The sequence below is a fragment of the Tetrao urogallus genome (assembly GCF_951394365.1).
Source record: "Tetrao urogallus genome assembly, chromosome: 7".
Classification (NCBI taxonomy): Eukaryota; Metazoa; Chordata; class Aves; order Galliformes; family Phasianidae; genus Tetrao; species Tetrao urogallus.
In genome coordinates this window covers 45,268,669-45,280,901 of record NC_136820.1, presented here as the reverse complement: position 1 = coordinate 45,280,901, position 12,233 = coordinate 45,268,669, and the positions used below count along the sequence as shown (strand labels likewise).

General features: G+C 42.9%; 1 protein-coding gene across 1 annotated transcript in view; it reads right to left on the bottom strand.

Moving 5' to 3' along the window:
* Positions 1-629: 629 nt before the first annotated feature.
* The window catches only part of RHEB (Ras homolog, mTORC1 binding), a gene marked incomplete at both ends in the record, with an annotated part of 31,415 nt that continues 19,811 nt past the window's right edge, over positions 630-12,233 (bottom strand). The window contains 5 exons of the mRNA XM_079538391.1: positions 630-722; positions 5,074-5,155; positions 5,648-5,695; positions 5,796-5,852; positions 9,673-9,755. Of these exons, the coding sequence (XP_079394517.1) occupies positions 630-722; positions 5,074-5,155; positions 5,648-5,695; positions 5,796-5,852; positions 9,673-9,755 (363 nt within the window). The remainder of the gene's footprint in view (positions 723-5,073; positions 5,156-5,647; positions 5,696-5,795; positions 5,853-9,672; positions 9,756-12,233) is intronic.

Genomic DNA, 12,233 nt, shown 5'->3' with positions numbered 1-12,233 from the left:
ATAACCAGCACAAAATCCAGCTGAGTTATCCAGGCACCTTGCAGTGTACTTGTACTACCAGCAGTAGAAGTGGTTGGGATTTCCTCCTAAGCCACTGCACGCTCCTCTTAAGGCCAACAGGTGAACACCTCACACAGAAACTGCCATGGGGCAACCACCACAAAGTTAAGGAGAACATGAAGGTTTGCAGCTATTTTATTTACAAGTATACATTTAACACAAAGAAACACTGATATCCAAGCCTAGTTAATAGTAGTGTAACAATATGCATCATTTTGATGATTATTCTAACCAACAAACTACACTGAAAAATTAATGCCAGTAAAATTCTTGGTCATAATATTAAGAAATACAATATATAAATTGAAAATATGATTGCTTAAAATTTGAAAATGGAAGTGAAGCCATTTGCACAGGAGTCAGAGTTTAACATAATCTGAAGGGAAAGGCTCCAAACCAACTGTGTATCTCTCAGGTTAACAGAAGAAAAAAAAACCCCACAAAATTAAAAAATTAAAAAAAAAAAAAAAAAAAAAAAAAAAGAAGCATAGTTTATCCTTGAAGATAAAGGGCAGTTTTGCTTCTTCAGGTAGAATGTATTCCCATTGTTTTCAGGCTTTGCAGTGGAATTACATTACTGAGCATGAAGACTTCCCTTGTGAAGCTGCCCCATCGATTTTTTCTGCCTCCAAAATTATCCTCTTAAAAACGTCAACGGCGGTCTGCAAAGAGAGAGCACACGGTGAGCAGCAGGCAGGGCCAGCCAACAGGCAGCAGTGCTCAGCACTTTCACCCCCTGCACCAACACAGAATGCACCCCTGCACAGGGAAGCAGCAGACGCTGTCAGGCTGGGAGTCGCCTGCTGACGACGGCCCTCCACAATCCAAACAGGACCTGGAGGACGAGGCTCATCTGCCCTGTGCAGCACAACGCAAATGGGCAAATGAGATGGAAGGCAAAGCATGGGCAGGACCACAGCTGCCAGCAAACTGCTTCCACTAATGAAGAGTCACCCTTAGTCACAAATGGGTGGTATACTGATTGACAAATAGGTGATGCACTGATTTACAAGTACGCTGTACTGATATTTCATTGCTTACAGCTGACATTTGAATGCACCAAGTCTTTCTATTCCTGCTTGAAAGCACCTACTATAAAAACCCACGCTTTATTCCAACAACCAAGCAGCTATATATTCACTGTCAAAGCCACGCTGCTGGGAACACTGAGATGTAGGAGTTCACAGGGCTGCTAATTCATTTCACAGGGAACATACATTCAGTGAGAAGCTTTAATCAGTGCCCTGCAGTTAACCCGTAGGAACTTGTAATTCAGCCCAAATATGCTGAAGGATTTTAGAATGAGATTTTAAGCGATGCAGGAAACTGTTTTGCAACAAGGAATAAAGAACGCAGCCAGACTTTGTATGCATCTGTCTGCATATGGTGCAGTTACAGGATGTGGGTCACATCTAGCCTACAGAAAGCCATCTGCCTCCCTTCTACCTCCTTCCCTTGAGGAAGTGAAAGAGATGCCAGGCATGGCAATGGGTGCTGCTGTGTGCGAGGCACCAGGAGGCTCAGTGCTCCTGCACACACACCCGTGGATGCCAAAGGAACAGAGCCCAGGAGGTGCACAAATGGGAAGGTCTGAAGCCCTAAACCCAGCCCACAGCTGCTGCTCAGCTCCGTGCTGCTTTTGGTGATTTTGGAGAGGAAATTCTCTGCTGCTGCTACTGGTTGTTCTTGGCACACACTGGGCAAAGGAACTCAAACAATAGTCAGGTAAGGAAGAGCATTTCCCCTCCCCCCAAATGCTCTCCCAGGGAAAGCACTCCCAAATCCCTAAGGGAGGAGAGGCGGGGGAAGACTCCGAGCCCCTCTCAGCATCCTCACACACTGCACCTTTCAGGCTTGGATATGAAACTACTCTTGAAAAAGCAGCAACGTCCCAGAACTCATTTTCAGGAGAGTTGTTTTGGTGAGCAGTGGATTTTTTAAATTGTTTTTATTTTTACTACTTCCTTCCCCCTTCTAAAATAAACCCTTCTAATGAATTCTGTGTAAGTGGATGGGCACATGAATGCTCATTACTCTCTGCCTTCAAGCAGGTTTAGGGACCAATCTGGGTTCTGGCTGTATTTCACACCATTAGCAATTTACTGTGCTGGGATTAAAGACAAAGCACTGCGCTGTGGCTTAGGGGAACGAAGCAACAAATTCCCCAAGAAAAGCCTGAATGAAGCTCTTGAAGTTAGCCCCATAGATACACAGCACTTCAACACATCCAGAAATCAAGCAGCTTGAGAAAACACAACAAGCACATCTAGGGCCCAGAGAAGGGATTTAATACCTGAACTCAGCTCCAGGTCAGAGCTCAGAAAGATGCGATCCTGTGTGCCTCGCATTTTGCTTACAAGATACACGATGTCCTTAAACACTTCCAGCTTGAAGTCGACTTTTAGAATGAACCAAAAACGCCCCAAAATACCCCAAATTCTTCTTGTAGGAAGCATTCACCCAATCTGGCCGATGATCTCCAACCAAGACTTAATTTAACCTGCATCTTTTCCTGGGCCCAGGATTGCCCTCTCAAAGTCCAGGGATCTCCCCAGGTGCCCAGTATGATGCACAAGCTCCAAAGCCTTAGCAGGCCACCAAAATCTAGAAGAGAGGACACAAAGCCTAAAGGAGATCAGACACGAGGTACCCTTACCAGCCCCTACCACTTACCCTCATGTCAGCTTAGATCTCCAAATAGATGGGAAGTAGGAGAGCCAAAGCCATGCCATTTCATCAGTATGGTGTCTTCTGACAACTCCCAGCAGAACAGGCCTGGTTGGATTAAGTTCATCTGCACAACCATTTGAGTTGCCTGCTGCAGCAGGGATTTGTTCCTAGGACTCCCACAGATGCTCCAAATAGTTTTCGGGTTTTTTTTGGGCAAAGCAGGAAGGGAGATGAGTCAATGCTTTCCCACCTCCTTTCACAGAGAGAGAGAGAAGCCTCTGCTAGAACTTCTAACAGGGAATGCCTCCTCTCCTTTTAGAGTTTAATTGAATTCCTTGCTAAGAGCTGCTATGAAGGACAGACCATGTAGGTCAAACTGGAATCAGCCTACAGTCTCTCTGTAGGCTGCCCCACGTACCAAACCAATTTCAGACCAGCACACCACAGACTGTCATACTCCAGCTCCACATCCACCAAAAGCAGATAGATTTCAGAGAAGAGACTTCTTTTATCCCTAGAACCTCACAGCTTCAGGCCTTTTACTTTATACAAGCTCAATCATCCACCTCCTTCAGCAACTGTCTGCAGGAACATGAAGAGAGCTGCCCCCCTCTGGGCTCCATTATGCTTTCTCACATACATCCCACACATCCATGGAGCCCATCAGATGCCCACAGAGCAACACACCACCTCCTGAACATCTCAGGTCAGCCAGTTTCTAGGTGCATTAAACACAAGACATGACCTTACTGCTGTACTGTAATGTCCACAGCAAGGAGGAGTTCTACCCCAGCACCAGTTGCCCATACGAATTTCAGCTAGCAGCTAACTTAATGCAGATACTCTGAGACCAAGGGACAGGCACAAATACATGGCAGTCAATGGGACTTTGTTAACACAGCAATTTAATATGCAAGGCATGCCAAGCATCATATAAAGCTTGTAGCTTCTTTGCATAAATATACACAGCTTTCTTTTTTTTCTTTGAACCAAGACAATACACAATACAAACTTCACAAGAGTTATTAGTAAGATATTCTCTAAGATATGAATTACTACACTGTTACACACTGTGAACCACGTCCAAAAAAAGGACAAACAGTGGCTCTGCCTATTCCAGAAGTACTGAGTTGTTTGCAAATAAATAATCTCATTCTTTTAACTGCTTTATTCCTCAGGCTGGCAATTTAGTTTCTGCAGGTATGCATCTGAGGCTCTCCAGAAGTAAAGATACAAAGAAACTGCATGCTTTCATCACAGCCCGTTCTGACACGGTTAGTGCAACTCTTAGCCAGACACAGAAGTACTTAGAAACTAATTCCATACGTGGAGAAAAAAAACTGCCAGTTTCCCTCCAGGGAAAATCCAACCTTACCCAAGTGTCTGCTACCAGCAGAGCCACAAGTTATCAGTCAGCAGCTGCTTGTTTCGCAGCTGAAAAGTGGGAAAAGAAAGGCTGCTCATGCAGGTGCTGCCCTAGCTATGGGACTGCCCTTCTGACTGCTGCTGAGAACACCTAAGGATGTATTAGGTTAAATAGGAGGCAACGTAAGCAGTGTAAGCACTTGTGCATAAGGACAGATTTCTTAAACACAGCCTGCCAGTGCCCCTGTGACCCCACCATACATCCACATCTGCAAGAAGCAACAGTGCTGACTTTGGCAAGACCAACAACAACAAAAAAGCAACACAAAATAAGTTAGAGAGGCTGACACCTTCAACCTATAGTAGCTTTTAATTATTTCAAGCTCAAACCAGTAGGTTCTTGTAGCTTAAATACTCAAGTGTAGGGCATCAAATCAGTGACAAAGCGTTATGATAAGTCACAAGGACAAGTTCAAATGCCAGAATATGTTGAGAAGGTGTTTTGAAGGAAGTTAAAGCAACTTCAATACAGCTGTAACACATCAGTATCCGCCTGCCTCTGCTCTGATCAAACATTTTTCTCCTTAGTTCTGTGCCCATACAACTATCATTCCCCCCACCAGACAGACCAGCTCCTGCCTAAAACATGAGGGAATGAACCTCAAGAAGCAGCAAGGAGCTCCCTATTCAAGATCACAGGCCCTGCTCCACACACAGCAGAGATGCAAGTTTGAGTTTGCCACCAACTGTTTTGTTTTGTTCAGCAAAGCTCAACTTTCAGTTCTCCATTCCCGTTAACTTACGGTTGCATCAAAAAGCACATACATGTAAACCTGAATGCAGACACCCAGTTTGTTTCCAGCCATCTACACAAGCTATCTGTACACGACGTGCAGATATTTAGCTTCCTTTATTAAGTGAAACTACGAGACATTCCACAGCACTGCTATTCAAATAAGTGAATCTTAAATCTGTTACCTGATTTTCTTTAGCAGAAGATTCCAAGAAAGCTGCATTCCAGGATTCTGCTAAAGCTTTCCCTTCTTCATAGCTGATCACCCTGGCAAAAGAGAGGAAAGCATGTTTCTCTGTAACTCACAGAAGGACTGAAGCTTCAGGAACGTCCCCACAGTACTGAAGCACTGAAGGCAGTTATAACATTTTGAAAGGCCACACAATTGCTATTCCTTGCTGTCAAACTCACTGCTGGGCCAGGCAGAACTCCTGTGTGAGCCAGAAGAAAGCAACTGTCCCAAACACTGACTTGTCTGCCTAAGCTGCAGCATCATCTCACGTCTTAAAGTGGTAGAAAAGACACTTCCTTACTTGTCTTGAAAGAAATGTTCAGCTACTTTTTTTGGAAGCTTTTAGCAAGAATCAACACTACAACAGAAGCTGCTAGCACACATTCTGGACAAAATTCCTTGCTGGTACCTTTGTTGTAACCTATATTTTGATTTTAGTGATGGAAAGCCAAGAACAAAACTGGCCATGGCAGCCACAGGAATGCTGGCTGCTGCCCTGCATTTCCCACATACTGGAGTTCACATACCGTTCCATATGCAGGTCTTTTTTATTTCCAACCAGCATAATGGGTATTCTGTGAAAGAAAGTTCAGAACTTCAGAATAGTTATAGTATACTGAACAAAGTATTAGCAACATGCCTGCAGTGAAATGAGATGAAAGTGTCACTACTTACTGGACTTTTCCCACCATATCCAATAACTTGCCATGGATAACTTTTATCACTTCAAAACTGCAAAATAAAGGGATGAAGTCACACGTGCACTCCAATGCTTATCCTTAATACCCAATCAATACACAAGCAATTAAATGCATATGTAGATTGCTGTGTTAAAAATTACGTATAGTGATAGAACTACAAAGATGCTGAAGTGTTACTGGTTTGTGTACAACAGACAAAACGGTCCCAGAGGCAGCAGCAAACAGGACTTTGCACATCCTTCCAGCCCACCCAGTTCTGATGCTTTCAGAAATAAACAATGTTACCCAGGACAGGTGCAGCTAACACACAAAAAGCCCCCATGCCCCCCCCCCCCCCCCCCCCCCAAATCTGGTTTGCATTCACAGTAAGAAATTCAGCTACTAGAGTCCGACACACCTGGATGGACATGTCAAATTGAAGCAGAGTTTCAAAGGAATAGCATTCAATTAAGCACAATCCAACAAGAAGGAATACATAACTTCTAATAGATCTTGACTCATACAGAATTCTTTGAATTTTGTTTTGGCATTCTGTGAAAACCAAGAGAAGGCTGAGTTCTAATTTCTTTAGGATAGTGAGGAACCCGATGTGCAAGACAGCAGCAAAGCAGTGGTTGTTGAGGCACCTGACAGCTCACCTGCTGCCCATGTGATGTCTGCATGACTGGAGATAAGGAAAAGCACTGCACAACACTGTGAGGCCTGAAACCCCACGTCTGACACTTACCACTAGAGAACAAGCTATCAACAGAGTGAAAGAGCAGATGCTGTGCTCTTCTGATTACACTGGAAAAAAGATGCAGGTGCATGAAGTGCACACCTGAGCTTTAGGAGAGGTGAAGGTTCACAGACCCAACACACGGCTACACAAGAAAGGGGTCCTCACTTCTGTGCTTAAATTAGAATTGAAGCTCTCACAAATGGGGCAGCACTCCAATGTACATCCAAGCTCTGGTTCTCAAAGAACTGGTGTCTGAAAGCACTACTCAGGCTGTTGGGACTCCTTAGAGCTTCTCACTTCTGAGCAACAAACAGTACTGTGGTTCAGAAGGATTTTGTGTCAAGGAGGTCTGTTTGCATTACTTCAGCAACAGTTTTACAGACTGAACAAAACTCAACTTCCATGCTGAGCTAACAGATTTAGTATATCCTGTATAGTATATCCAGAAATTAATTGTGTACAAAAAGAAGTAACTCAGTCCAGCACATCTTGCTGTTACTGATTCAAATACAATAGTACAGAATACAGTAAATGTGGAATCAATGGAAGGAATTAAAGGCCATGAAAAACTTATGCTGAAAAGGTGTAAGAGAAATTCTGGGCTTGAGAACTGGTCTTGGGCTTTCAGCAGAGTATCTCAGAAGTAAGAGTCAAATGGTGTTGAGCTGTGACCAAGTGCAGAGGCAACACTACAGAGATAATCAGATGACCCTGAAAACTGAAGGAGAAATCATTCAAAGTAATTCTGATACAGACCACAGAACTGTTTCTCAGCCTGAAGCAAGAGGAGAGATGTAGCACACTAGCCACAGGATGACTGAGTCACCAATGTAACACAATCACTTTCTTTCTACTACTAGGTAAGCTGCTGCCAGTGTAGCCAGAAAAACACTGCACTACTGCACAGCACAGTGCATGCCCTCACCTGTGGTTCCACCTTGTGCTGCTCAGTTCTCAGTTTCTGCTCATCTAGAGCTCAATTTTTAGCAAAATAGACCAAAGATTAACAGCTGATCTTTATTAATAGATCAAGGTGAAAACCAAAGGGAAGGCTATTTAAATTCCCACGATTCTGGCACAGAAACAAGTTGGCAAGAACTATCCAGAATGAAACTGGACTGATTGGATCAATTTAATTAATTTGGAAAGCTTTCTCAAACTGGAAGGAGCAAAGGCACAAATCAGAACCCTTATCAACAAATCCCACCCCCCTCCAAAAAGGAAAACAAAACACCAAACCAACATCACACCGAGTCATGAAACACCAAGAGGTCTGCAGACCACAAGAGGTCCCTTCCAGTTCTGTTAAGCAAACAGGGTTACAGGAAACCAGTGTGAAACACAACCTGAAGGATTACCAGCTGTGCTATACAAGATCATGGAACATAGCATGATACATATTTGGAATTTAATTAAGCTGAACTAGAGCAAAAGCCTTCCAGTAACCTTGCAGCTGAGAGTCTGGGAATATTACAAATGTAGGGCATCAGCTTTCACTCGAGCCCCATTATAAACTTCCCAGTGGAGATCAGCAGGGAAGAAAATAATTTTAAGAGGACATTTCTATTTAGTTTGATGTCAAAGCTCCCACTCAGTTGGATCAGCACTCCGATCGATACCACGCTTCAACAGAAACTGACACATGTGCTTCCTGAGAAAGACATCCGAGTTACCAGAGCACAGTGGAAGATCTTTACTGCTGCCTTAACACCATCTTGATACTGAACTTAGATAAGAAACTGAACAAGAAAGGATCATCAATACTTTGAAATTTGGAACAAAAAAAAGCAAGAATTGGGATTAAGTTGATCAAGATTCAAATATTGAACAACATGGATTTCTTCTTATACTACTCCAACTTTATACAGGTCACTCAGCACCAACAACAGATCTCTGATTAAGGGAGGGAGAAAAAAAGAAGGAAAAAAAAAGTAGTTTCTTAAGACACACATGAAAGCCTCACATCTGCTGCAGTTCCCCCAAAACACAACGTGCTTTCTGTTCACTACTTCAAAACTACTGATGAAAACCAAGAATGAAGAACTCCAAGAATGAAGAACTGAAAATCTGCTCAACATTAAAGAGCTCAGAAGCAGCTAAAGTTGACAACCAGACCACATCCATTTTCTGAGAAGTACAGAAGAGCCAACAAGAAAGCTGTTTCACCTGCAGTTTATGAAGTTTACTGAAAGACACTCAAGATGACTTTTTCCTGCTTTAAAGGAAAAGACATAGAACGCCTCAGCACTTGCCAAAAGCTGGTCAGCTTACAAGTGAAGCAGTGCTTTTCTTCTATCTGAAGTGGAAGGCTTCAGGTCTTAACATCATTTTCAACAAATGAGAAAATAAAAGAGGATTATTTTGGCTGAAGATGCTGTGCAGTATTAGGAAACTAAGAGTGATTCAAGGTTAACCTGCACTTAAATCAAGTAGACTGAAGTGAAAGGATAAAGTAACAGAAGTCGACAATACCTTAAAAAAGGTTGAGACACTTCTAAGTGCTTCTCCAGCTATGATGGAGCCTGTCCTCATGTGAGAACTGACTACAGTTAGCAGTGAGGACCAGATAGAAACCCTGGAAAAATCTCAAAGAAGAGATTTGCTGTAGCATAGCAAGACTGAGCCTACAGGCCACAAGTCTCATATTGCTGCTTATGTCAAAGTTTTTGATGATTAACCAGAGTGAGTCAGGATGGGAAACCAAAGGAGTCTCAGTACTGCAACAAGCTGCTAGGCTGAGGGAAGATGAACACCTAGCTTGGCTCTTCACACAAACATGCAGTGCCCTTGTGGTTTGTGCTGGACTCCATCTTTGCCTCTTATGCTACAGCACAAAGCCTGCTTGTTCCTGGGACCAGTCTGTGTGCTTTCACTCACACTCAATCACTGGAGCTCAGCACTGCCCCATTTCTCACACAAGTACCTCCTGCTTTGGTACAAAGTGCTAGGGACATTTGGATCTGAGGGGAAAATTCTAAAAAAGCCATTCTTTTGTATTTCAATTACATTTCTAAAGCAAAGAGACTGAAGGGATTACACATACGTAAAGAAAAATAAAGCAGAGGCAGGAGCTGAGCTGATATGTATATGGCTAACACGTGAAGCAGGAGAACACAACAGACTTTGTTACCTTTTTATTGACGTGACTGAATAAACAAGAATGTAGCCATTGATGTCTATGGAGTATGTCTGAGGAAATATGGAGTATTCATCCTGTAGAAGGAATATTGCAATTGCATTATTTATTGCCAATGCTGAGCGCTGGATGCTAGCACATCAGCAGCAGCCATTGGTTACATCTGTAGAATATTTTTGTGTAATTCTAAGAATTAGGTTCATCATAATGCCTGGTGTGGAATCTTTACCCAATTAAGAGAAAGCAAAGCAAGCTTGGGGCACCAGCTTAGTTAGCCTGTTAGTCTGTATACTCTACAACTTAATCTACAGCTTTTTCTCTTTATTCCCTCTAAGACTACGGATCAGCTAAAGCTATCCCCAATCCTCTTACACTGCTCAGTTATCAGTTTACCCTAGCACAAAGCATCCACTCTGTCCTACCACTAATCAGCAGTTACACCTCTCACCTTGCTAGTGATACACTTCCATCAAATCCCAAATTTCAGCAGCTGAGACAGGATCTAGCAGTTCCACATTTCAAAGGGCACTGACCACAACTAACTTACCTATGGGGTCTGTAAGGCAGCTGTGGCACACCAAACTAACTAATGCTCATCACAGATGCAAGAACTGTAGGCATTAGTTGCTTTATGGCTACCAGAAGTTTGCATTGTATGGCAGTTGTTTAATAAAAAATAAAAAAGCACCAAAGCAATACCACCAGCAGCACTGAGCAACGTGAAAAACAAACCCAGGCAATAAATGTCTAAATTTACAATGCCTGTAAAAATGCAAATGAACAACTCAGTAACTGAAGCAGATTGACAGAATGCAGAAAACGCAACGCTAATACTAAGAATTTCACATTAAACACTGAAATAGAAACATTCTAATAGAAGTTCCCAGGTAACATTTGCATTTTGACAAGAGCCATACCTCTTACTGTATGAGCTCTCCATTTTTCAAGCTTGTGTTTCTTAGGATGTTAATTTTAGCTGAAGATTCATAACCTCCCTGTATATTGTCATGACTGAACAGATGGAGCGGTGCAATCATGCAGCTTAAATCTAGACAGCTAACAGAAAGCAAACTTCCTTAATAGGCAAATGCCAAAAAAACCCCACAACCTTTCATAAATCAACTTCCCAGATTCTGCCAAAAAAGTTTGAAAGAACGACACTTGCACACGATGCCCTTATTTGCCTTTAATGCTACACACTGAGGGCAGCCCTCCCCCACCTCTGCTTAAATGCCAAGCTGCCCTCTCTGCTGGCTGTGTAATCCCAGTGTCAACACAGAGAGATGTGAGCTGGCCTGCAAGTAAAACAGGTGAAAGTGCAGCTCTGCAGTTATTTGCCTTTATCTGCAATTACTGAGGATTGCCACAGTTTGAATTCAGGTTCAGATAAGATTTGTTGTTGCATCCTGTCCTGAGGTCCCACAGGGAGCCTCCTCTTAACTCCACCATGTAAACCTGAACATGTAACTGTGAGAGGCAGAGGCACAAGACAGAAAATAAGTACCAAGAAAACTATTTTTTAGCTTGTCAGGAAAGGAAAAAAAAAGACCATTAAGCTTCCTGGAACTCAGGGATCAAATTGAGAGCTTTGCTAAGTGACAAAACGAGCAGAGCTGTAACTTTTCACACTACAGCCAAGTTTTCAAGTGCATGACATAAATCTGCAATATAATCTTTGCTATACTGCATACGTAAGGATGCTCTATGAATCATTAAGCAAGACTGAACTGAGAAATTTGTTCAAACCACACCTTCCATAACCCAACATTATCTCTCCCTCTAACCCTTGTGAGCCACAACTCAAAGTTCAAGTCATTCACAGAAGAATCAAGGCTGGAAATGACCAGACTGGGAAAAATACTAGCTGTGCAATTCTATCTAATTTCAATTTCCCAAGCAACGTATTTATGACCCCAGTATGTGTGGTCAATGCTGTTACTAAACTCTCTGACTGATCACTTGTGGATCTAGTGCTGCTGATTAGCACCACAAGCTGACAGCATGTAATTATGGCACACAGTTATTCTTACATCATGTAGCTCTCTTTGAAAGTGATCAAATAGTCCTAGAAGGTCACAGCCCTGAATACTCTTCCAGCTATGAGCAAATGTCCTGCAGCTTTCATGCCTAAAGCATTGCCTGTGTACTATACTGGCTGCTTAACGCTAACAGTTTGGGAAAACCCAAAGGCACGATATCAGAACTCACTCAGAAAGTAAGAGCATGCAAACAGGAAGATGGTAAGGGACTTAGCAGTCCCTTTTTTAAGCACAGCCCTTCAAGAGACAGAGCACTCCTGTGTATGGAGCACACACTCACCTGCAGGTCCTGCCAAGCATCCCTGTGTAATTAGCACCTCTATTTTATGAAGCCACTGATCATGCCACAGACATTTGTTTACCATCTCCTTCTGCATTCCCCCTCATTACACTCAGAAGCATGCATGAACCTTCACTTACTTAGCAATGTAAACAAACTGCAGGAGTTTCTTTGCAGCCTGGTGAGCACTGCCCATGCGTGTTGCTGTCTACTCTGCCTGACTATTGCATGAACAC